The 26,785-nt window shown below is 41.4% G+C and overlaps 1 protein-coding gene across 1 annotated transcript; it reads right to left on the bottom strand.

The window, feature by feature from the left end:
- Positions 1-24,166: 24,166 nt before the first annotated feature.
- CARTPT (CART prepropeptide) lies at positions 24,167-26,419 on the bottom strand. Its single transcript, XM_003785897.1, has 3 exons — positions 26,132-26,419; positions 25,638-25,721; positions 24,167-24,722 (listed from the first exon to the last, which is right to left on the bottom strand). Exons 1-3 carry the CDS (start codon positions 26,288-26,290, stop codon positions 24,615-24,617), a joined length of 351 nt encoding a protein of 116 aa, XP_003785945.1. The 5' UTR covers positions 26,291-26,419; the 3' UTR covers positions 24,167-24,614.
- Between the last annotated feature and the right edge of the window lie 366 nt (positions 26,420-26,785).

The following is a 26,785-nucleotide window of genomic DNA, read 5'->3' as shown; positions in this document are numbered from 1 at the left end:
GACACAGAGAGAGAGGACTTTCAGTTTCTGATTTAACTATAGCTTTAGTGTTTACATTAGAAAATAAAGTGGCTAAAAGCTTATGAGCTAAGTATTCAACAGAAGAAATTAGAGGCTGGACATGGCAGCTTGCACCTGTAATACTAGCACTTTAGAAGGCTGAGGCAGGAGGATCTCTTGAGGTCAAGAGTTCAAGACCAGCGTAGGCAACTTAGCAAAATCCCTTTCTTAACAAAAAAATTTAAAAATTATCTAGGCATGATGGTGTGTGCTGTAGTCCCAGCTACTTAGGAGGCTGAGGCAGGAGGATTACTTGAGCTCAGGAGTTCAAGGCTGTAGTGAGCTTTAATTGCACCACTGCACTCCAGCCTAGGCAATAGAGCAAGACCCTGCCTTTAAAAAGAAAGAAGGAAAGAGAGAGAGAGGGAGAGAAAAGAATAGCAAAATCAACCCACATAAAAGGCAGAAGACAATATATTTCACTTAATTGATAATGCTATTGATTTTATGCATTATTATATACTGATTTGAAAGAAAAACTATTTTTAGCTTGTTTAGGTACAGTTTTAACCAGATATCATTTGATTATTTGTCAACTCCAAGTTGTCAGTGACTTTTTTTTTAATGTAGTATTATTTTCTGTGCTATCAAGAACATGAGTGATGCAACATTTAAGGGAGTGTCATAATTGTCTGGGGGATTTTGTTCCATCCTATAAGTTTTGATGCTATAACATATTAGAACTTGCCATTCCCAACTATGACAATGTGGTGTATTTTGAGCAAACTTAGTTGAGAAACAACAGATGTAGGAAAGGCTCTCTGACCACCTCCTTCCTGCATAAAAGCAGGACATAAAATTTTCCATGAGAAAGGTGTATTTCCTTTCTCAAAGAGGAGGGCATTCTTATCACAAGAGATGGAGAGTTGATTCCAAACTTACTAAAATAATCTTTATTTCCATAGTTCCCCCTATGTATTTCCTAGTCACTTTCCCAAAATATACCATCCTTAACTCAAATTCCTTTTGCTTTGTCTTGTGACAATTCCTCAATTTATCATTTTTTGTTGAAATGGTATGTAACATCTCAGACCTATCTTCTTCCTTGGATCATCAGTTCTTGTCTCTGAAGGCTCCCATATTATATAAAGAAAATTAAAAGATAGGCCATAAGCTGGAAGAAAATATTTTCAATACTTCCCAGCCAAGATAGCTCTGACAGCCATTCCATAAAAAGAATTCCAAAATTGCTTTAAAGGGTAAACCAGGTGCAGGTGTGAGTGCAGAGCTTCCCATGGGGTGGAGGGTACTTCAAAGATGACTGTAGTGATTCAGCAAGGAGATATGTAGCACTTTTACTAGGATGAGTTCATTAACTTAATTGTCCAACCTCATATGTTTTAAAAACTTTTTCAAATCAATAAAAAAGGCAAAAAAATCCAATATAAAAATGGATAAATAGCATGAATAGGCATTTCACAAAAGAGAAAACTCAAATGGTAACTGGAAATTTTTTTAAATGCTCAAGCTAATTAATAGCTAGGGAAATGCATATTAAAGTATAGTGAGATAGCATTTCACAGCTATTAGATTAGCAAAAACTAGGCAGTTGGATAACTTGCAGTGTTAGGAAAAGAATGCAAGGTTTTATTCTTGTTATCTTTTATTGTTTGGTATTCATTGAGGGTACAAAGAATTAGGTTACACCAATTGCATTTGTTAGGTAAAGTCCCTCTTATAATTGTGTCCAGCCCCTAAGAGGTGTGCCATACACTGTGACCCCCACCCCCCTCTTACCTCCCCTCTCCGCACTTGCTCATCCCCTACCACTCCCTTGTATTAGCTCATCTACTGCTTTCACATTAGAATAGAGCACACTGGATTCTTGTTTCTCATTCTTGTGATGCTTTACCAAGAAGAATGTGTTCACCTCTATCCAGGTTAATACAAAAAATGTAAAGTCTCCATCTTTTTTAGTATTTTACTATTCATCTTTTACTATTCATCTTGTGGCTGAAAAGCATTCCATGCTATACATATACCACAGCTTGTAGATCCATTCCTGGGTTGGTGGGCATTTAGGGCAATGCATCTTGATGATTGTAAATTGAGCTGGGATAAACATTGTAGTGCAAATGTCCTTATTATAAAAGGATTTTTTTTTTCTGGGTAGATGCCTAGTAATAGGATTGTAGGATCAAATGGGAGGTCTAATTTGAGTTCTTTGAGGACTTTCCATACTTTCTTCCAAAAAGGTTGTATTAGTTTGCAGTCCCACCAGCAGTGTAAAAGTGTTCCCTTCTCTCCACATCCACACCAGCAGCTGCAACTTGGACACTTTGTGATGTGGGCTACTCTTACTGGGGTTAGGTGATGTCTCAGGGTAGTTTTGATTTGCATTTGTCTGATGATTAGGAATGATGAGCATTTTTTCATGTTTGTTAGCCATTCATCATCTGTCTTCTTTAGAGAAGGGTCTACTCGTCTCTCTTGCCCAGTGATATATGGGATTGTTGGGTCTTTTTTTGTTGATTAATTTTAGTTCTCTACAGATCCTAGGTATCAAGCTTTTGTCTGATTCATAATATGCAAATATCTTTCCCATTCTGAAGGTTGTCTGTTTGCTTTGGTTGTTGTCTCCTTAACTATACAGACACTTTTCAGTTTAATTAAGTTCCACTTGTTTATTTTTGTTGTTGTTGTAATTGCCACTCAAGTAGAATGTAAGGTTTATTAGTGCATGAGAACTCTCGTACACCAATGGTGGCAGTATAAATTGATGCAACCATTCTGAAAAACATTTTGGCATTACCCTAGTAAATCAATCTTTAAATTTTCTTGTAGCCACATTAAAAAAGTTTTAAAAAATGAATGAAATAAATTTTAATTATACATTATATTTTACCTACCATATCCAAAATATTATTTCAACATGGAATCAATGTAATAAGAATTTTTAAAAGATTTTTTATACTAAGTATTCAAAATATCCAAAATATATTTTACATATATAGCACATTTCAATTTAGAGGCTAAATGTTCACTGGCAATACTTAATCTCTATTAAGAATTCATAAAATTTCTAGTTGAAAAAGTGGTTTACATACTAAAATTATTCCAAACATAAAGTTTCCCAATAACTGCATGAGTTTCAGTGTTTAAATTAAAGTTAACCAGAATTAAATTAAATATTCAATTTCTCATTCATGTGTGCTTAGCTATATATGGCTAGATTAGTGAACAGCCATAGTCTTAGAAAGTTGAAATTTCTGCACTTTTTCTACAGTTTGAATGTGTCCCCCATATTTCATCTGTTGGAAATTGAATCCCCAATTCACATGTTGATTGGAGGTGGGTATCTGGGAGGTAATTAGGATTAGATGAGGTCCTCAAGGTAAGGTACTCATGATGGAACTAATGATTTTATAAGAAGAAGAGGACTGTGCTGCCAGACACGGGCTTGTCCTCTCACCACATGGTGCTCTCTGCTCTCTGCCACGTCATGACACAGCACAAAGACTCTCGGCGAATCCCAGCACATGCTCTTGGGCTTCTCAGCCTCTAGAACCATGAGCTAAATGAATTTTTGTAATCAATTATCCAGCCTGTGATATTCTGTTACAGCATCAGACAACAAACTAAGATACCCTTTGACCCTTAACTCCACTCCTAAACAAACTCCCTACAGCAACAGTTCTCAAACTACAAGCATCAGAGTACCTGTTTGGGCATCCCACCCCAGAACTTCTGATTCAACAGGTCTGATATGAGGTTCGAGAATTTGTATTTCTAGGTACGCTCTCACCGAACAAGCACAATGTAAGGGTTATGGCACACCTCCTGGGTAAGGGGCACAACTACAACTTGGACTTTACCTGATAGGCACGAACAATGTAACCTGAAATTTTAAAATAATGGTTAGAAATGGTTGCATTTCTAACTATTTCCCAGGTGATACAGACATTGCCATAAATGACTTATATGAAAAAATTTTTTGCAGCCCTGTGATAGCAAAAACTAGAAAAAGCCTACACATCCATAAGCGGAAGAATGGATTTTTATAAAGTATGGAAAAAGCACACAATAGAATACTATACAAAACTGAAAATGATATATTGTCAAATAAAATAACGGGGTGAAAATATCTTAAAAATACGATGATCTTAAAACTATGATCTTGATATTTTTAATAAAGTAACTCCAAGAAGACTACAAACAGTATGAAGCTCTTCTTATAAAACTCGGAAACAAACAATATACTATTTGGACATAACTAATAGAACCTTTTTTTATTTTAAAAAGTGGAGTCATGAAAAGCACCAAATTTGAGATAGTAGTTACTCAAAGGGTAGAGAAAGGGAAGGCATGAAGCTTAAACTAGATTCACAGCTGTGCATTCTATGTTCATGGTATTATTATGCTTTACAAGTTACACACATGTCATATTATGTTATTTTGATGTACCATATATATAAAACACAATAAAGAAAATGAAACATAAAAGTTAAAATAATACTACATACCGCATCACCACAACTGTGCTAAAAATTCATGTACTTATAGTTGCAAAGAAAAAAGCCTGGAGGAAAAATATCAGAATGTTAACAGTGGTTATTTCTGGGTTGTAGGGTTTGGATATGTTTTTTCTCTTGCTATAATTGTATGTTTTCTACAATAAACTGCAGTGCTTTATAATTAGACAAGTTTGTTTCTTTTTATCTTCACCACATATGGAATTCAACTTGCTATCCTCAGTTATTCCCCAAACCCTCTGTTCATTTCTGCACCACCTCAGTACAAACGTTAAAAATAACCCGTTTCTCTAAAACATATGTCTTAGATGCCTTTTTATATTTTTATTAATGGTAATAGTAACAACGATAGCTGGCATTTATTGTGTGCCTACTAAGTGTTCTTATGTTCTAACTATTTAGTAAATAAACTTGGTCAATTCTTATAAAATTCCTAAGAGCTAGGTATTAGTTTTACAAAAGTGGGAAAGGATGTACAATGCTCACTTAAGTAGCTTGGTTAAGTTGATTGCCTAAGGCCATACAGCTGAGCAGCTGATTTCCCATCAACAATACCAGCCAAGAGGAAAGCAATAGTTTGCATTTCATAGCTAAGTCCTGCTTTGTGGCACGGCTTATAAGAAATAACTTGGTAAAATTATTCTATACACCAACAAAAAGTGCAGAGAGGACTCATGGAAAATTTATTAGATTTCCTGATCTAATAAATTAAAACAAGCAATTGTAATTACCACCGATGACAAAACTTCCTGACCAAAATCAATATCTGTCTCAGTGAGTAGTGTTTGGCTATTCTCAGTCTAATCAAGACAAGCAGAAACCTGAATGACATCAGCAGTGGTCAGACTCAAAAAAGCCCTCAGCTCCATCAGGCCCCGGGGACTCTTGTAATTTGGTTCACCTGTCAGAGAAAAGAGCCTGAAAATCATTAGCTGTGCTATTGACTGCTAGAGAAAGTCCTTTGACTATTTCTCTCGCTTTCCATGTGCATAGATATTTCGTCTTTGATGCTGAGATAATCAATCATTGCAGTTACAAAATACAATGGAAAATAGATGTTATTGATTTTTTTTTAAACACCACAATGCTGGAATACTGATGCCACCTCAGTCCATAGGTGTTGCTTTTAACCCCAAAGTGGCTTGAGTCATCATCAACCCATTTATCTATTTTACTCTAATGAAATCCTCCCATGTATCACCTACTCTAGTCAAGTCAGTACCAAGGCCCTTTAGGGGGTTCATATTTCCTTGTTTCTCTTTTTATCTTTTTCATTCCTCAGTGATAACATCCAGTCCATGGAAGCTCCAATTCCTACACTTTTTTAAAAAGTTCTATTTAGTTTCATGTTTAGGAATTAAGCACCTTATTAGAAAAACCCAAATCTCAAATCCATACAGCAGAAAACTAGGGTGCATTTGTCTGAGCCAGCTTGAGCATCAGGATTTGGGTCTGGCAAGACCCACCGTGACCGTGGAAGACGATGACAGCTGTGTTAGACCAACCTAGGGGCTTGGCTTAGCCACCAGGAAGGGCAAAGCTACACATCTGATGACAGAGCCTTCATCTAGGCAGCGAAATTAACACCCAAACAATCCTTCTCACTAGAAGAAAATCTAGAACTTACAATGGTGAATCACCTACAGCCCTCGCAGTTGGTTTGAAGGAGCAGTTTCCTCTCTACGTAAAGAGAGGCCTCATGCCTGCCAAGATTTTAATAGAAAAGAGCTCAGAAAAGAAAATCTCCGGGTGGAAGGAGCAGTGAACATCAGTGCTTACAAGCACAGCCTCTGTAATCAAACTGCTTTGGTCCAAATCCCCTTTCTGCCACTCACTATGTGTGTGAGACTTTAAGTACACTCACTGAACTCCTTTGGCCAGGATCCCCCAACTGTAAATACAGTGATTGAATCTATGCCATAAATTGCTAGGAAGATTAAATACGACTATCCATATGAAGTGCCTAGTTCATGATAAAAACTATATAAATAGCAGCTGCAAAGGTCAGCTGAACAGGGCCCATCTACATTGTACAACTCCTGAGAGCACCATTCATGCAGAATTCAGTGAGAACTGAACCTAGGAACCACACAGCATGGCCGCCCTGCCGCTGAACACGAGCTCTTACTCTTGCTGATACCCTCAGCCCTCATAATCTATTCTCCATTGATTTCCCTTAAAAAGTCTGGCCCAATAAAAATACAATTTTCCTTCTTTTTCCATGGCACAGTTGAGATATTTTTTTTTTTTTAGGATATAAAAGTATAAGTTTATTTTATATTAGAGAGAGGGGAAATCATGGAGGGAAGAGATAAGAGAGCGCAGAGAGCAGGGATGAGAGAGAGGATGATGTGGGGGGTGGGAGGAAGGGAGAGAGAGAACAGTGCGTGGCATCCCGAAGAGGGAAAGGAGGAGGAATACCCCAGTTGGGATAGATTGAAATTTTTCAAGGAAATATCACTGAAGACCAATGAACAATCCAAATAGGAATTAAGAAAACTGTCCCATTTGCATTAGTGTTAAAATATAATAAAGTACTTAGGAATAAATTAAAGAGGTGTAAAACTTGTACTCTAAAAATCAAAAACCATTACTGAAATAAATTAAGGAAGAACTAAATAAATAGAAAAATAACCTACATTTATGGATCAGAAGACTTAGTATAACAATTTATTCCGGACCCCCCCATGGCAGTGGCCATCAGGTGGTTGGTTCTTTCTTTAGCAGCCACAGCCTGGGGTATCTTCTCTGCCCAAGCTAGGTTGCTCCGAACCTAAGCCTCTTTAGTATCTAATTTTTCCAAAATTCTCGGTAAAGCCAGATTCATCTTCTCACTCATAAAATTTGGCAAAGAAGGTAATTCGTGAACCAACGCATCCACTCCCCAGATGAAGCTAAGGATCCATTTCCCAGTAAAATGTTCCCAAGCAACCACCTAATGTTGCTGCCTGGGGCCTAGACCCACATTGCTGTCATTGTGGGCCACAATAGAGAATTGGCGTCATCTGGGGGAAGAGCGCCAATGAGCACAATGAGAATGGGGGTGGATAGGAGTCAGGGAGATTATTTTTTGTCATTACCAAGGTATCAGTTAATCCACATCTGTTATCTAGAGTCCAACAGGTATAATCAAAAGACTCCCCTGAGAGATGTTACTGACGAAATCTGTGACACTAAGATCCACGTCCTGGAGGTGGAGAGATTCACTCCCCACGTAAACAGCGTCCTCTGTGACAGAGCCACTGACCCTGCCCAACAGAGACACACGTGACGGTGATGCCTCTGCCCCTGAAGGCCCTTCTTGCCTTTACGGCAAGTGTTTAAAAGTGCTCATGTGTTTAAAATCTCTACTGTCATTTCCATCTCCTCTTTAACCCTGATTTTCTAACCTGATTATTAGACTTGTGTGAAAACATAATTCACATTCTCTCATGAGCCATGCGCACAGCCCCTCTAAACAAGCATTCCTCACAATCCCATTTCCTGTGCTTTTTCTGTTTCTCCATTTCGCCAAATAAAGCAGAACAGTAAGGCCTTGGTGCAGCTGTTGGTACAGAACATGCTTGTCCCTGAGGGACTCAGAGAAACACAATACATCCTTGGCCACGTACTTGACTCCCAAACCCTGTACTTCCTCAACTATTTTATTCCTCTGACTTTGAAGAACCTTGAACCATTTATAAGTATTCTCTCATGCAACAAATATTTATTGCACTTCTGTTATGTTGCAGGCATTGTGCTTTTCTCTGAGGATCCAATGAGGAGCAGAATAGACACTGTGCTTGTCCTTGGGAAGGAATCAAGGGAAAGAATCAGTAAACCGTCACTAGAAGTAAAAGCAAATACTTAAATAGGCACTGTTTTAAATACTCACCATGCTTTAATGTTTTATTTTCCCAGCAATCCTGAAGGTTATCATGATTTATCTCCCCATTTTATAGATGAGGAAAATCAAATTCAGAGGGATTAAATAACTTGCCCAAGGTTATCTGCCTAAATAGTAATGGAGCTAGGATTGAAACCCAGGCCGTCAGAAGGCAGATTTTGTATTATCAACCTATGAACGTGTGCGGTCTGAGTACTGCCCTGGCCCATCTGATGATAGTGATAGTCAGCAGTGAGATGTGCTGCACATCTAGGATGAGTTAGCAAACTTAGTTGTCCAATCTTGTCCACCTATATTTCCTGTGCTATGCATTTTTCTTTGCAGAAACACCTATTTTATCTAGAATGGCAGACCAGAAAGAAGATTCCTAAAAACAGGACAAAAGATAAAAATAAGCAGGGTCAAATACCTGGCACCAAACTGAGAAGCACAGAGTAGTTTGAGAGGACCCCGTCGTAATTCTACGAATGAGAAGCAGCATTGGATCAAGACTCTCCACCATTCACTGTGTCCTTGCCCGGAGGAAGTGGGACTGCCCTGCCGCTCACAGTTCCGGATAAGCCTACTGTGCTCCCAGAATGGATCCCAGGCTTCATAAAAGGCAGATTTTATGTCCAGGCAAAAGCCCCCCCGAAAGCTTCAAACAATGAGTAAGAGTGATGATTTTCTTCTTATTCACTCTTTTACCCAATTTTTGTGAAAAAAAGCAATAAAGTTGGGAATAAAAAATTAAAAGAATTTTCAGCAGCCAGGACATGCTTTTTGTTCAAGTACCTGTTGGATGAACGCACGCTCCCCTGTCACCTCTCAATAAACGTGAGACTTCCCAAACAAGTTCAGGACCGCATACACCATGCGTTAGATACAACAGGTTGCTAAAACCTTTAATGCATTTAGCCTCAAGCTCCCTGCCTGTCTTGATCTAGGATGCCCTGTTTGGGAGTTTGCTTCTTCTTGCTAAGAGGACAGAGACAACTGAATAGTTGCTCAGACACATTAGTGAAACCCCTCGGTTATATCCCATGATGTCTGCAAGAGACACGTCATGAAAAAGTCCTACAGAAGCCATTCACCAACTCAGAGAGCCCAGAAAATGGGGCAGAACTTTTCATTATTCTTTACAATAGCTAACCCATATTGAGTACCCACAGTGTTCAGGTAAGTCATGTGTTCATGCACGTTAACTCATTTAGTCCTTCTCAAGTCAACAGGGTCAGCACAAATCGGGGGAAAGCTGCCTTGTTAGGTAGCAAGTGTAATGATCTAAACAGGGTATCAGTAGCTTCGTGCATCAGTGGCTTTCCTGGACAATCTTGTTTGTTGCTGCTTTTAAAAATTTATTTATTTATTCATTTATTTATTAGAGAGAGACTCTCTTGCTGGAGTGATGGTGGTGTGATCAGACCTCACAGCAACCTCCAACTTTTGAGCTCAAGCAATCTTCCTGCTTCAGCCTTTCAAATAGCATGTACTATGTCTAGCTAATTTTTTAACTTTTCTTCTTCTATATATATTTTTTTGATAGCAACAGGCTCTCCCCATGTTTCTCAGGCTGGCGTTGAACTCCTGAACTCAAGTGATCCTCCTGCCTCAGCCTCTCAAAGTGCTGGGATCATAGGCATGTGCCACTGGGCTTGGCTTTGTTGCTACATTTAAAGAACAGTCTCTGCCTCCACCAAGGAGATGTGCCAGTAAAGGTGACCCTGTCTTCCGGCTGAAAGGACAGACAGGTAAATAGGAGCCACGTCGACAGAACATTGACACTGATATTCAAACAGAATCATTGCCTGCTTCATTTTATCCTATTACGCCCACTTTTCCCTCCTCTATCTCTGCGAGGGAAGAGTTCAAAGGAATTCAAGGCAAAACACCCACCCCTGATTTATTTATGAAGTATGGTCTGTCTCCACAGAGCCTACATGGAGAGGGAATTATATTTTTTTCCCTTTTCCTAAGGGTTATCATCAGCATCGTGATAATTAATGAAAGGCAGCAGCCAGAGTTGGGTAAATTATTAATGGTTTCAATCATCCAGAGAGTAGACAGCCCTGGATGGCATTGTCCTTGGCGACAGCATGGAAATGCTTGAGGGAAACAGGGACGGTGGGCAGAGAAGCAGAGCTCTGTTGTGTGTGTGTGTCTCTGCCTTCCGGAGTCAGCACACGCAGCTTTGGCTGTTCCCATCCAAATGAGCTGGGTTTTTGTGCAGAAGTGTTCATAGATTAAAACCGGGAGCAGATTCCTCTTGCAGATGGTGGATACTATCAGATTCTCCCTGCAGAATGGCTGCGTGGGAATTAGGACTGGTCCCAGGGACCTGTTGGAAGTTGGGGAGGGGGGCTCTCAGAGCAAGCACAGAAATCGGAGAACAGAGGGTAAAGCTGAGAACTGCCTTTGGAGTTCTGTGCTGAAGTGTGGCTGGAGATGGGATCCAAAATGGCTGAGGGTCAAAGGGTTGGAAACAAATATCAGGAGCGGAAAGACACAGACTGAAGGAATCTCAAGCAAGCTGGGAAATGAAAGTGAAGAGTATCGTGTAGGAACAGGGGAAAGAAGCAATTATCTGGACAAATTCCCATGCCCACCCTTATGGACCCACTTAAACAGAACCATCTTGTTACATAAAACCACATCTGCTCACAGGTGGCTGTCTTAACTGTCTCCTTTCCTGCTGTGTCTCTGGAGTCTAACACAGTGCCTGACACAGAGTAGGCACTCAAAACCGTTGGCTAATGAATAAAGAAACTGATGAAAGGCTATAGCTATCTTGCCATACTCAATTTTGGTCAAGGAAAGAATTATTGGTAAGCAATATTTTTTGATAAAACTACATCAATTGTTATTAGACTAACAAAGTATCTTATATATGTGTGTGTATATAGATATATAGTTGTTTTTTTGGGGTTTTTTTGGGTTTTTTTTGCAGCTTTTGGCCCGGGCCAGGTTTGAACCCACCACCTCCAGTATATGGGGCTGGCGCCCTACTCCTTTGAGTCATAGGCACTGCCCATAGACTAACAAAGTATTTACTGAAATCACTGGATAAATGTTCATTCGATATTTATGTTGTCCCCAGATTCCTTCTCTAGATGCCTCACCCTTCATCCCTTCCCCAACACAAGAGCACAGACTTGCTCTCTCCATTACTGTGTTCTTCTCCTCCTCTTTCCCCCTTATCTCTCCCCACCCCCGTCTCTTTCTTAAAAATAAAAGTTTTATTATTGTCTATCTTTCTTTAAAAAACACTGTTCTTATACCCATGCTGTGATTTAAAGAACAAGAGATGCCATTTCCACGTACCACCTCAGAGGTCCTGGTCCCCTTTCTCCCTTTGGGGGCACGTGCTAAGCCTTTGCGATCTACAGTCAGAGATAGAAATTAGCAAGGTGTGAAAGGGAAACAGACAAAGCTGGTCCCGGTGTCTCCCTACTGGGCCCTGATAGCTCAGCTTCTCTGCAGTCACCAACACAGAGGCTGTGGAAAACCCACCCTAACCGAAGTCTAAGTAAATGGATGGTCTGTACCTCTCAGGAGTATGTGCACAAACCACAAGAAAAGAGAGTTTGGAGAAATTACGATGCGGCCTCTGAACAGAAAGTTAGTATATAAAACCAAATGTGAATTAGAGAACAACCTGAAGATTCCTCCCCCAGGACTCAGAAGACAAAGATCAATATGAAAAGGAGAAAAGATATAATTCACATAAACATGCATATGAGTGATCCCATAATAATTTTAATCTTTTTTACACACTTTATTGGAGACAGGGTCACATTATGTTTCCCAGGCTGCTCATGAACTCTTAGGTTTAAGTGATTCTCTTGCCTCAGCCTCCCAAATAGCTATAATGACAGGTGCATTGCACCTGGCTAGATTCTTTATATATATACAAAAGGAATCCCAGAAAGAGAGCTGAGCACACAGCAAAGAAATGAGAGAAATATCTTTCATTTAAATAAAGAAACTCCACGCTCAGAGCTTATAGCACTGGAGCTGGCAGGCTCAGAGCTCATAGCACTAGAGCTGGCAGGTTCGAACCCAGCCTGGGCCTGCCAAACAACAATGACAGCAACAGCCAAAAAAATAGCTGGGCATTGTGGCAGGCGCCTGTAGTCCCAGCTACTTGGGATGCTGAGGCAAGAGAATCACTTAAGCCCCAGAGTTTGAGGCTGCTGTGAACTGTGATGCCACTACACTCGACCAAGGGCAACATAGTGAGACTCTGTCCCAAAAAAGAAAGAAAGAAAGAAACTCTTAAATCTTTCAACTGAAAGAGCTCAACAAGATTCAGGCAAGATTATAAAGACAGATCTATATCAAGATACCTTGGGTGACATCTCAGAAATTCAAATATAGAAAAAAAAAATCTACTCAAAGACTGAGAGACAAGTTATCTAAAATAAAAACCATGATTTCCCTTACCCCAATGCCAGAAAAGAACAGACTAGTAGAGGTGTTTATACCCAGGTCAAAAAATGTGTTTCTTGTAGAAGCAAAATAAACCAAATTTCAAGTCTGCAAAAATTCAGAAACATAGTACACAAGTGCCAATCTTTAAAAAGTCACCTAAAAAAAGATTCTAATGACTTGAAATAAAGAACTCAAGAACGGAGATGGTCTTATAAGATCATCTATGACAAGTAATAAACCAATACAACTTAGGGCAAGAAAATCATTGTTGTGTCGTCAAGGAGCTTAATACAGATGTGAACAAATTATTATTAATGTGAAAATAGGTAAAAATTTAAATATTAAAAATCTGGATCTGAAGTACCAGACTATTTAGAAAGAGACTAGAAAACAGAGGGACGTTCTGAGTTTAAGATTCCCACTACACATCCAAGCAGAGCTATCATGAGGAAGTGGGAGAAGGAGCAGCCCCTAGAGATGGGGGTCAAATGAAAGCAAAAAGGAAATGTTTCAAGAAAGAGAGGGAGCGATGTCTCAACAGTGCACAAATGCTTCTGACAAGCAAAATTAGAGGAGGATAGGGATATGTCTACTAGATTTACAAATGTGAATTTAGATGGTGATCATGATTAAGAACAGTTTTCTTTTTCTGGAAAAGCAGTTTTAAGAGAGTGAAGGGATTGAAGTCAAATTGTGGTGAGTTTGAAGATGAATGAGGCGTGTACTTCCAATCCTGCTGGTGCCTCAGCTCACATAATAAAGTAATCTCATCACAAGGGCAGAGAAAATATAAAAAGGGAAAACTAGAACGACGACACAGTCAGCTTCGAAAAGGAAGATGAATGTGCCAGTGGGCTGCAAACCCAGTGTCACGAATAGGCTGAGGCCAAGGGATGTTGGACTCTGGGTTTAGAAATAGGCAGCGGCAGCTGAAAGCTTGGCTCCTATGGAATAAAGAGACTAAAACTGTTCAAAATAGGGGCTGGAGTGGGTCTCTTCCTATTGTGAAAACAAGCGTAAATGTAACTGCTGCAAATGACCACCTGCGGCTACCCCATATAAAAAGTGGCGAACCCAGGGAAGGAGGACGACAAGTCTGTGGCCCTGAAACCAGGACTGAACATGCCACCCTCTGGCTGAATCACAGCCACTCAACCATCCAACTCTCCCCAACATGACCCCAAGCCAGGAAACCCAAACCACTGCTGTAAAACCTGGTCTGGACTGGAAGCCCAAGGAGCTGAGCAGAGGCAACCACAAAGCTGCTGAACAGGAGAGGTGGGTGTGAGAACACTCCTATTTCCAAGGAGCTGGCATGCCCAAATTCTCAAATACTTGAAGAAAACTACTACTAAGAAAGGGAATCGATCAACAATCAAAACCTAAAATCACTCGACTTTTTAAAAGTAAATGTTTGAAAAAATGTTTTAAAATGAAACAAACTAAAAAATAAATAGATAAGCAAAGATAGAGAATGGTTATTTATTTTTTTATTTTTGAGAAAGAGTCTCAAGTTTTCATCCTGGGTAGAGTGCCGTCATATCACAGCTCACAGCAACCTCCAACTCTTGAGCTTAAGCAATTCTCTTGCCTCAGCCTCCCAAGTAGTTGTCACTGTTTGGCAGGCCTGGGCTGGATTCAAACCTGACAGCTCCAGTGTACACAGCTGGCGCCCTAGTCGCTGAGCTACAGGCACCAAACTATGCAGAACTCAAGTGTGCTAAGTACTTGTGTTATTTTGGGAGTGAAATGGATACATTTTATAACTTTAATACCTCTTCCGGGGAAGTCAATACTGCCTCCCTTGCAGTCAGGTTGGGGCTGTGTGACTGAGTTCTAGCTAACAGGGTGTTATTATGGCTTAATCATAGAATCATAGTTGCCTGCACTTTCTGCCCCTTGCATGGCAATCATGGAGATTGCTTTTTAATATCTCAAGTGAAGGAATCTAAATCTCAGTCACTGTTGTAGAAGATTCACCTGGGAGAGTCACCCAACCAGTGTCAGGGTCTGAGGCTGACATTGGAGTTAGCAGTTACAAAGGCCATTGGTACTTATCCTAAGACAAATCAAAAGTGGTACCTCAAAGCAAACTTATAGTTTTTCAAACATGTATTAAAATCCAAAAATATTGGAAGTAAGTTGATTTTCAAGGAAGTAGAAAGTAAAGCCTAAGAAAATAGAAAGAAACAAAGATAATACCAGAAATCAAAGGAATAGTAGAAGGTGGATAACACCAAAAAACTGATTCTCCAAATGAGACAGAAGAGGTATTTAAGCAATGTTAGAAACAAAAATAGGACAAAATTATAGTTGTAGAATAGATTGAAATACAATGCCAATGAGTTTCAAAACTCAGGTTAATAAGTAGAAAAATACAAAATATTTTAAATGGACTCAGAAAAAAGAAAATTTAAATTGATGAGTAGTTGTGTATGTAAGTAGGGTTTTTTGTATCTTTCAAGGGTGGCTACTGTGCACAAAAAATTTAATCAAGTGCTACCTTGGTTTTTAAAGTTAGCCTTCAACTTATTAAAGTCATAAATTTAACAGCTTAGTTCTTTCCTGTTCTATTCTCGGATCTTTTTATATCCTTCCTAACTAGATTCAAATTAAGTCCAACTGAAGTGTGTAAATCTCATGTCTCATCTGTCTCCAGACATAGATCTAAGGTCGTTTAAAACCATTAAACAATTGAGGCAGTAATCAAAGTCTTCCGCCCGCACAAGAGTTTAACAGAACCTTCTCTGACGTTCTCTCTTTATAAACTGTTTCAAAAGACAAGGAAAGGGGAGGGGAAACAAACTTTCCATTTTTGAGGCCGTCATAACCTAATACCAAAACTAGGCAGTGACAGTACACTAAAAGAAAATTACAGATCATTTTTCCTTAGGAGCACACATATAAAAGTTTACAGTTCATATATTAACAAGTCAAAGCCAAATGTGTTATAAAATGTGTCATTACAGAGTAGAGTTTATTCCATGAATGGAAAATCACCATTAGAAAGATCTGTCAGTAACATTTAGCACTGTCAAGTAGACAAGCAGAACCACCAGGCAGCACATATAGCCTGTCCACAGCATCATTTTGAGAGTAAACTCATGGTGGGCACAAAAGCAGGGACAAGTATGTTCTTGTCCACTGCCCATCACATGCTGAGCAGTACCGGTTATCTACAAAGATCCAACGTTAGCCTCTGAGAAAAGGATCCTGGCCTTGGGTCATGGGAAGAGTCAGCCACTCACCCAGTGAAATCAGGGCGTGTGGCTGTATGACAGGGCGGAGACCAGACCTCTAGCTCTGATCTTCCACCTCAGCACTCATTAACACTGATCACTCTCAAAGCTGCACATGTTGGCATAGATGTGGAGAGAAGGGAATACTTTTACACTGTGGTGGGACTGCAAACTAATACAGCCTTTATGGAAAGAAGTACAGAGAATCCTCAAAGAGCTAAATGCAGACATTCTATTTGATTCTGCAATTCCATTACTAGGAATCTACCCAGAAGAAAATAAATCATAGTATCAGAGGAACATTTGCATTAGAACGGTTATTGCAGCTCAATTCACAATCGCCAAGACATGGAAGCAGCCCAAGTGCCCATCAACCCATGAATGATAGGTATATCATGGGATACTATTCAGCTATAAACAGATGGTGACTTTTGTATTTACCTGGATGGAGCTGAAACACACTCTTCTTTGTGAAGTGTCACAAGAATAGAAATGCATGTATCCAATGTACTCAATACTAATATAAATCTCATAGAAAAACAACTACATGCCCATCGGAGAGAATAATACAAGTAGATTCAAGTGAGGAGGGGAGGGAAGGGGGAAAGGAGAGGAGGGAGGGGGATTGGTAAACTCTCACCTGATGGACACACTGAGCGGGTCTACAGCACACACCCAGAATGGAGGGCTCAGCTGCCTCAACTACAACTTGAACTTTACCTTAGAAACACAAATAATATAACCTAATCATCTGTACCTTCATATTAATCTGAATTCAAAAAGAATAATGAAGAAAAAAGACTGATCACTCAACCACTGGCATATATCCATGGAGCTCTGCTAAAGACTGAGTATTTCTCTAGGAGGCAAATAAAGTAAGATTATTAATAGATTAAGACATTGATAGGATGCTGCAGCACTCTACTGAGGGTGACAAAGTGAGACTCTGTCTCAAAAAATAGATAAATAAATAAATTTTTTTTAAAACATAATTTGAATAAATACAGAAAAATCCATAAAAGTCAACACTTAGTTATGTTTGAAAATACTTTTTTTTTTTTTTTTTTTTTGCAGTTTTTGGCTGGGGCTGGGTTTGAACCCACCACCTCTGGCATATGGGGCCAGCGCCCTACTCCCTTGAGCCACAAGCACCACCCTGAGAAAACCTTTTTTTAACATTCACCTTATCTTATGTAATGAAAAAACTATGAAACCAGGATTACAAGGAAAATTTCTCAATCTAAGAAAAGCCATGCTTTAAAAAAAAACAAAAAGTAAATTTCCTAATAAACTTTAGCAACATTGTCATCGAAGTCAAGAATGAGATAAGAATGCTGCTGGCAGCCTGCACCATTGACATTATGCAGATAGCCCCAGCCATGCTAATGAAGTCCTAAATAAGAATATAAGAACTAGCGGTTCAGTGCCTGTGGCTCAAGTGGCTAAGGCGCCAGCCACATACACCTAAGGTGGTGGGTTCAAATCCAGCCTGGGCCCGCCAAACAACAATGACAGCTGCAACCAAAAAATGGCTGGGCATTGTGGCGGGCGCCTGTGGTCCCAGCTACTTGGGAGGCTGAGGCAGGAGACTCGCTTAAGCCCAGGAGTTGGAGGTTGCTGTGACCTGTGATGCCACGGCACTCTACCCAGGGGAACAGCTTAAGGCTCTGTCTCAAAAGAAAAAAAAAAGAATTAGAAAGGAAGAGAAAATTATCCTTATTTCCAGACAAAATTATCTGCACAGAATATCCAAGAGAATATATAAAAATATTTCGAACTACTCAGAAAGCGTAAGAACATTGCAGGGTATGATCAATATGTAAACATACAGAAACGTGTATACAGTATTTGACTCAGTTCTGGCTGAGATAACAAATCACCATCAACCAGGTAGCTTAAAAACAACAAAAATTTATTTCTCACAGTTCTGAAGGCTGGAAGTCAAAGACCAGGGTGCCAGCATAGTCGAGTTCTGGTGAGAGCCCTTTTCCTGGTTGCCAACTTCTCACTGTGTCCTCATATGGCAGAAAGGGGCAAGAGAGCTTTCTGGGGCTTCTGTCCTAATTGCTCTTCTCATGATTAAGTCATGAGGGCTCCATTCTCACGACTTAATCACCCTCCAAAGGCCCCACCTCTTAACACTATCAAATTGGGGGGTAGGATTTCAAAATGGGAATTGGGGGTTTAAACACTCAGTCTGTAATAGCATTTCTATATGACAATAAGATAGATTTTAAACACATACATATTAGCAGAAAAAATAGATACATAATGATAAATGAAAAATGAAAAAAATCTAGAACCTATAATGTAATGCTTATATGAAGAAAATTACTGAAATTATTGGAGGACATTTAAAAATACCTAAATAAGAGTAGACAAAATACCATGTTCATTGATTGTAAAATGAAATAAACATTTCAGTTCTATCCAGACTAATTTACAGGTACACTTTGTTCAAGTGTACTTGTAGAGGTGTGTTCCTGCCCAGTAGTCTTTGGCTCGAGGACATTGACAGAGATATCAATATGTATCTTACATATTTTATAAACAGTAGATAGTTCTGGCATCTAAATAGACTAATAAATCAAATGAAACTGAAAGAAAGAAGACACAGTTAGAACGAAACTTGATTGACAGAGGTGGTATTAGTATATGTCAGTGAAAAGGGCAGAATCTTCAATAATCACTAACAGGACAGTGGCTCTTCCATATTGAAAAATACATAATTAAATTCTAACCTTAGGTCATTATGCAAAGATAAATTTTTAATTAATTAATAATCTTAAAGTAAGATGCAAAGTTCAAAATCTTGTAGAAAAATAGAGGGGATTCTGAAAGACATTTTTGTCAGATACAAAAAAGTACAGGGGGCTGGGCATGATGGCTCCTACTTGTAATGCTAGCACTCTGGGAGGCTGAAGTGGGAGGATCCCTTGAGCTCAGGAATTCAGGACCAACCTGAGCAAGAGTGAGAATCCATCTCTACTAAAAATAGAAAAATTAGGCAGGCATAGTAGCTGTATTCCCAGTTACTCTGGAGGCTGAGGCAGGAGGATCACTTGAGCCCAGGAATTTGAGGTTGCTGTGAGCTAGGCTGACACCATGGATGGCACTCTAGCTCAGGCTAGACAGAATGAGAGTCTGTCTCAAAAACCAAAACCAAAAACAAAACAGGGGAATATCTTTGTGATTTGAGATATTATTTCCTAAACTAGGCATAATACATGAAATGTACAGTTTGCTGCATTCAGATTTATAACTCTGCACTATAAAAGACACAGTACAAAAGAAGCCACAGATTAGCAGGTGATATTTGAAGGCATGGACCAATAAGGGGCATTCACTGCATACTACAGAATGCCAGCAAAGTCATTAGAAAAAGACACACAACCCAGCTGAAAAAAACAAAATTAGTTTCCAATGTAGGTGTGCTAAACTTGGAATTAAAACCATTTAAACTTGTACATATCTATTTTGGGTCCCCACCTATACCCCCATACCAAAAGTAAGAGAAATGAACACACCAGCCAGAAGGGTTTGGGGAAACCACTGCTTTAGATTCCTCCTCTACAATGTCTCCTGTGTCCCGCCCAACTATCCTCACTGCCCTGTCCATGCAGGTCCTTATCGCTTCTTTTCTAGACTATTGCAATATCCTCCTACCTGGGCTTTCCAGGCCTGAGTCTCCCTCTCTGGTCCCTCCTTAGTGTGCTAGTAAGTTGAGCTTCCTAGAGCACAGCTCTGGTCCCAAGAGTAAAGCCTTGACCCCTCACCCAGGTATTCACCACTCCCACAGTCTGGCCTACCCCGTCTCTCCTTTCATCATTTTACACTCTATAGATTCAACTGGTACTCACGTTATCTCTAAATGCATTCTCTTTCCCCAGTGCATTTTGATTCATACCATTTCCCACACCTTAAAAGAATTTTCCCTAAATTTCATCTTTTGAAATATTACGCATCCTTCAAAGAATACACAAATACCATTTTGTCCACAGGACTTAACAGTTCACCTTGTTTGTCCTCCAAATTTATCTTTCTGTGTAGCATTTAAGGCATCACGGAAATATGTCTGTGTTGTTTACCATTCCATTCTCAGCACCTAGCATATGTGAGACACTCAGAAAAGTGTGGAAGAAGCTTGGCTATCACCAGTGTTTATGCTGTGTATGTATAATGATTGAATGAATAATTTGCTTCACCTCCTTCTCAGCAGATTTTTCCTTGGAAAGCAGAAGCCATAAAATCACTACCCCCAATTTCCTGCCAACTCACTTACAAAGTCACCTGCATCGGAGCACCCCATGTGCGCTCCTCAACCTTCCCCAAATTCATCTTCTTGGCTCTGAATCCCATCCTCTCATCCCTGACAAGACATGACTTCATCAATTTCTCACTTCATCAACTTCTTTCTTTTTCTTCTAAATTGTTAACTTCTCTTTTTCTGCTGATTCCTCATATCAGGAAAGACCAACTATAAGTATTTACATAAACTATTCTCAAGCCAAAATGGTTGTACTAATAGGCCCTCAAGAGTAGAATCCCTGAAGATGACACTCATGCTTAGGGAAGTACGGGCAATAACTCATACATGCTGGCCAGACATGACAGAATTATACTCATCCATCAATGACACAAAGAAAACTGATGCTGATGCCACCACAATGACCCTCCTCACTCTCAGCCCCACTTTCCCTTGAGATATTCCTGATCTATGAACACCTATTAATTCCACCTGGCACCTGACCAAGGCAGAGTGCACAGCCGAGGAGGCCAGAAGACCTATATAAAGCATTAGCCACTTGGGTCTCTCCTTGTCTGGCATCTATCTTCTAAGAGCCCATGAGCTTCTTTCACTTCCTAAGCATGTCAACATCCTCTGCCTTTGAACGTCTGTACATGCCATTCCCTCTGCCTGAGGCAGTTTCCCTTCTTCTCCCTCCCTTTACACCTGTCTTGGTCATGACTGCTCCTTTAACACCCAGCACAGATATCACCATTTGCACATGCAATGTCTTTCGTAGAATTTCTCAGGGCTTACAGTCCTCATTGGATTTTTTCTTATTAATCGTCTACTCTCCCTACTGAATTATAAACTCAGTGAGAGCAGGGATTGTGTCTGTCTTGGTTACCATTTTATTCATAGCGCTTAGCACATGCAAGGCACACAGAAATGTAGGGAATGAATGTAAATGAATGAACTATATTAAAAACTAGTGCATTGTTATAAAGGCCTTAGGGCAGGAAAGCCTTTACAAACCTTAACAGACCAAAGGATCTTATTTAAACTACACAATCCTAAACTGCCTTTCCTAAATACATGACATCATCTCCAGGCCCCGGTAAGAACCACTGTTCTAGTGTATTGTTCCTATAACTTGCAATATTCCTCAGATCTTCAGATGGAGCTACCTGTGAGCTGACAGGTAGCTCTTTTAGCCAATCTCAGATGGTCGCTGGGCCTCACATGTAGGTGACTACTTGTCTCATTAAAATTGTTTTCATCTTCAACATTCTTGTCCCCTATCGGAAGGACCTTCATTATTAAACATACCGAGGCATTCTGTTTGAAGGGGAGCTTTAATACTGAAAATGGGAAGGCAAAGTTACTTTTTAACAAATCACTGAAGATTAAATTCTGCCATCTAAGAGGTTTAGGGATAGAGTCTGGCTGAGGGTCCCCAAGAAGGAGAGGAGGCCATTCCAATGATTAAGGAAAGGCTTTCTTTTAAAGAAGCTGAATGGAGGAGTCAGCCCCCTCACACAATTTCAGAAGACTTTCATTAGTGTAGTTTGAATGTAGGAGAGGGGTCTCGAGAGGTGAGGGAAGTCATCTTTTTCCTGCAGAGTGAATGATGCTGTGTCCAAGGCTGATTTTAGAATCACTACCTTCCCAAAAGGTGTTAATCTTGCACCAGGGCCTTATCTCTAGGGCCAGCCAGGACCAAAATAAGAGATATGGTGTTTCCCAGGAACGCCAGCCTTGAAGCAATCCAGAAAGGTGTGGAGGGGGTTTTGGGGACCACACCATTTGATCTCTGACCTGCTTTCTCTCGCTAGCTGTCCTCACAGGATGGCTATACTCTTGTCCTCACAGGATGGCTATACTCTTGTCAGGGTTGTGAAGATTTACAGGAGTGCGGGGAGGGGTCTCCTGTGGTCATGCAATTGGGTTTCTGGCCTGCTTTCTTTCACTACTTGTCTCCCAAGTGGCTGTCTTGTCGGGGTCATGAGGCTCTCTTCCCCACACCATCAGTAGATGGCAGAACATCAGTAGCGCTGTTAACCTAAAATCTGGGCCCCTCACAGAAATTTTGGGGGGGAAAACTCTTTCACAACCATCCCACATACTACTATCACCAGTCTCCCATAACTACTTATTCATATTCTTTAGTCTTATTAAACAAGGAAGGAGGGATGATAGAGGAAAGGTGGGACAGAGAGGGAAATTAAAAGGGTTTAGAGCAGAGCTGGTCTATTGTATTTCTTTCTTTGAACTCCACATTCCTCCAGCATCTCTTCTTGGGAAGAGACTGTTTGGGAAAACATTCCAGGCTGAAATTAACAAGTGTAAATGTTATTCCTGAGGGTCCTGCCTGTTGGCTAGACAATGTCTAAAGCAATTTCCTGATCTGATTTATTTAGGACTGACACAGATAGGAACAGTTAAAGTGCTTAAGAAGAAGATTATAACTGAAATGACTTCTGGAAAATTAGACTGAAACTATTAAAAAGTTATTTGTACTTTTTTTTTTTCCTGGAGTTTTTGGCCAGGGCTGGGTTTGAACTCACCACCTTCGGTATATGAGGATGGCACCCGACTCCTTTAGCCACAGTGCTGCCCATTATTTGTACTTTTTAAGGTTAAAAGATGCCACATTTTAATCCCACATAGGCCTCTCAAAGGATAATTCAAATCAAAATGAAACTAAAAAAATTTTGGCCCCTCCAAATCAGTGACCTTATTTATTAAAGAAAGAAGTGCTTTCTGGGGAATTTGGGAGCCCAAAGAGCCTGTTGATTGCCAAGAGTGACATAGAGCAAAAAGACAAGTCTTTGGAGGCAAAAGGATTAAAACTGAAATCATGATTTAGGATTGTATGATTTAAGTAAATTTTGTAATCTGTCTTTGCCCCTGTTTTCTACTCTGAAAAATAATAGTACTATCTATCTTGCAAGATGAAGAAGATCAGGCATGCTAACAGTTATGAGAAGAGCCCTGCAAATAGTGACTGTGTCTGAGAATATTTGCTACCAGCCAACTCTACCTCCCCATGAGTGAGTAGAGAGACTTAATTTTCAATTCTACTATTACTCAGGCGCCTCTTGAGTTTGGATTGGGAAGCTGTTAGCAGTTGTTTCTCTCATTATGTTGCTGCTTCACTGTTACTTAGTCGGCTTGAAAACCTTGAAGATGTGACCTCAGATAAACATCCCGAAACATGGACAGGCTATTACACTTTACATTCAATATTTTTGTATTTTTTTTTGAGTTGAGTTTGTCCTCCCTTTTCATTTGTGCCTCTCAAAATTACTTACAGAAATGACTCTTGTGCCTAAAATACAGAATTTTTCCATGCTTGTATATTTACTAGTAGGAATGAGAGGGTCTCACACCCTTAGAGCACTTGATACAGCAATTTTCCTTCTTTGGACAAATAACCCCCAAAGAGCCCAATTTTTAAAAAATCAGTGCATATTTTTCTAATGAAGGAGTTGCCAAAACAAAAACTCTGATTTTTCAAATTGCTCTTAATGTCGCTAAAATTTAAAATAATTACATTGTATTGGTCTCCCTGGCTAGAGGTTTTAATAAACAAAACCGTATCCCCTCAGTTCCAGCCGTCTCTGTCTCATCACACACAGATACACATACACACACCTCGACACAGAGCCCACGTCACAACAACCAAGGAAAAATAAAGCACACCAAAGCTTATGTGACAGACTCCTAATTAATGATCAAAACTCCTTGGAGCCAAGGTGCTGCTCTCCCCATAGACTGCTATTCTTACATTTCTCTTTGAAAACAACAGCATGATTCATTGCACCATTCCTACTTAAATTACTTAGGTAGAAACAACAAAGCACAATGAGCAATTATTAAAAACACTTTATTATGTATATTTTGTACATGCTTCGATGTGTGTCACGTAGGGTGATTTAGTTTTCAGGTGTGATGTCATCTACCAAGATTCACCAGATCTAATTTTCATTCTGCCATGCCACATACAAAAATACAATTTTCAAACCAAAGTTCTCCTTCTTTACACAAAGGTACACAAGGGTTTGTCAGACAAATAAAATTTTTAAAAAGGGAATACTTTGCACGTGTGTCAACACCATACAAGGCATTATCCTTCACACAGTCACGCCTAATGTGTTCTTTTATTTTTGAAACAGCAGGAAAAGAGCCCCTTCCCCTCAGAGGGAAAGGCAGACTTGGTTGCTAAAGCCAGATTCCGGGGTGAACGTGTGGTCCCCGTAGGCTGGGGAGGAGGAAGCGGGAGGATTGGGGGTGCATGGAGAAGGACGGGGGTCCCTTCATAAGCACTTGAGAAGGAAGGAATTGCAGGAGGTTCCTCGGGGACAGTCGCACAGCTTCCCGATCCTGGCGCCCTTGCGAACCGCGCACTGCTCCCCCGCGTCGCACTGCAAACAACGCAACGTGTGGTCAGCGGGAAGGAACAAACCCAGACTCCCAGGGGGCGCGTCTCCCAGGCAATTTCTGTCTCCTGAGAGGGAAGATTGGACCCCATCACCCTCACCAGAGGCCTTAGTTAGGCCTGAAACTGGGGGAGCTTTGTGCTTATAATTACAGTGAGAGGACTTTTAAAAAAAAGAAATTTAAATTATTGGTCCTCCTCCTACTTTCTTCCAGGTTGGGGGGGGGGGGAGGGAGCGTTTCCCAGCTCCTTTTCTTGCTTATCCAAAGGAAAAGGAAAAATAAAACATAAAAAATAGAAATAAACAACAGACTTAGACTTTCTCACAATGCCCGTTACCCACTTTCCCACTTTGTCATCCCAGGAGGGAAGACTAAAGTGTGTGTGTGTGTGTGTGTGTGTGTGTGCGTGCGTGTGTGTACATGTGCGCCCGCTGTGTATTTTGCCTGGAACTTTTCAAGAAAGGTGACCAGCCCTGAATCAAGATAGTGACCAAAGAACTTAGATTTATTAATCTAAGTTCTAAATATAATAAATCAGACTGTGCTCCAGAAGGAAGCAGGAAGAAATTGGTGGAGCAAGGGCACATCCAACTCAAAGAATTCTTCCCGAAGTGAAACTAAAAGCTCATCTTCAGGAAATGCTCCTTCCCACACGGATGCTAGAGCTAGTTCCTGGCGCAGCTGTTCAGTTCCCCCAAACTGGCTGGTCTGGTCTGCCTTGTGCCCTTAGAGACCAAGGGGTAAGCGCTGGCAGTGGAAGCAAATGGGGCATTCAGATCCCTGCAAACCCCATACCTGAGTTATTTAGCCACCTGCTAAGGAGAAGGTCGCGTATAAGATTCAGGAGACACGCTTTCTCTTGTAAAAAACGTGGGAACGTTGTGACCTCAAAGCCTTACCATGGGCACTTGGCCATACTTCTTCTCATAGATCGGGATACGTTTACTCTTGAGCTTCTTCAAGACTTCCTGCAGCGCTTCGATCTGCAACACACCGCCCCGGAGCCCGAAGTTGCGCCTTGGCCGCGAGCCCAGCCCAGGTGCTCACTTCCAGCCCCAGTTGTAAGGATCCCCGACCCACACACGCTCTGCGAAGGGACCGCGCGGGCCGCGGGGACGCTGGAGGGATGGAAACTTCGCGAGCGCTCTCCCAGGTGCTGACTGCAGGTCGGGGAGCCGCGGAGGCTCCTGTTGCTGAGGGGCCGGGACCAGGGGCTCGCTCTCCAGACTGCCTGGAGCCCGTGGGCTCGAGACGATCTTCGGGAGGCAGCGAGTGCCCGGGCTCAGCTCCCCGCGCCCAGACTCTAGGAATGGGGGGTGGGGTGGGGGGGCAGGCGTGCAAAGGAAGGGACCGCGCGGCAGCCCGAGGGGTCCGCGGCGAGGGGAATACCGACCAGCTCCTTCTCGTGGGAGGCGTCCTCCACGGCGGAGTAGATGTCCAGGGCTCGCGGCTGCAGCTCGGCGTCCTCCTGGGCGCGGGTGCCCAGCAGAGGTAGCAGCAGCAGCAGGGCGGCGCCCAGGAGGGGCAGCAGCCGCAGGCGGGGGCTCTCCATGGTGCTGAAACTCGTCGTTGCCGGGGCACTCCGTGCTCCCGCCTTTTATAGTGAGCCGAGCCCCCGTGCGCGAAAGAGGGAGGGGGCGCGGAAGGAAGGGGGTGTGGAGGAGGGCCTGGGTCAACCGTCCGTAGGCAGCGCTCGCCGGCGCTTGACGTCAATGCCCGCCGGGCTCCCGGCGCCGGGGAACGAGGCTCTGCAAAGCGAAGAGAACAGGACCCCGCGCCCCCAAATGCTGTCAGCCCCGAGGCAAGGGATGTTCCCTGAGGGGCCTCAGCTGAAGCCAGAGGGGCGAAAGGTGAGGGATGGGAAGCGGGAGGGGCCCAGGAAATGGAAAATGCCTTCGGGGCAACGCAGGCAGGAGCCTTGCTGCCCACCACCCAGCAGCGGTGCCGTCCGCCCGGCCCGCCTCGCCTCCCATCCCAGCACCTGTGTGGCACCAGGAAAAGAGAATGGCCTCAGACAGTCAACGTTTGTGGAGCATCTTAGCAGCCA

Source organism: Otolemur garnettii, unplaced genomic scaffold, assembly GCF_000181295.1.
Source record: "Otolemur garnettii isolate 467f Iridium unplaced genomic scaffold, OtoGar3 scaffold00017, whole genome shotgun sequence".
NCBI lineage: Eukaryota > Metazoa > Chordata > Mammalia > Primates > Galagidae > Otolemur > Otolemur garnettii.
Note: the sequence above shows the minus strand (reverse complement) of the source record. Positions and strands in the feature narration are given on the sequence as shown.

Coding starts and splice junctions, on each gene's coding strand:
- CARTPT (XM_003785897.1), bottom strand. CDS start 26,290: ATGGAGAGCCCCCGCCTGCGGCTGCTGCCCCTCCTGGGCGCCGCCCTG. Junction 25,722..26,131: donor CCTCCCACGAGAAGGAGCTG/GTCGGTATTCCC, acceptor GGTGTGTTGCAG/ATCGAAGCGCTGCAGGAAGT. Junction 24,723..25,637: donor AGTATGGCCAAGTGCCCATG/GTAAGGCTTTGA, acceptor CGTTGTTTGCAG/TGCGACGCGGGGGAGCAGTG.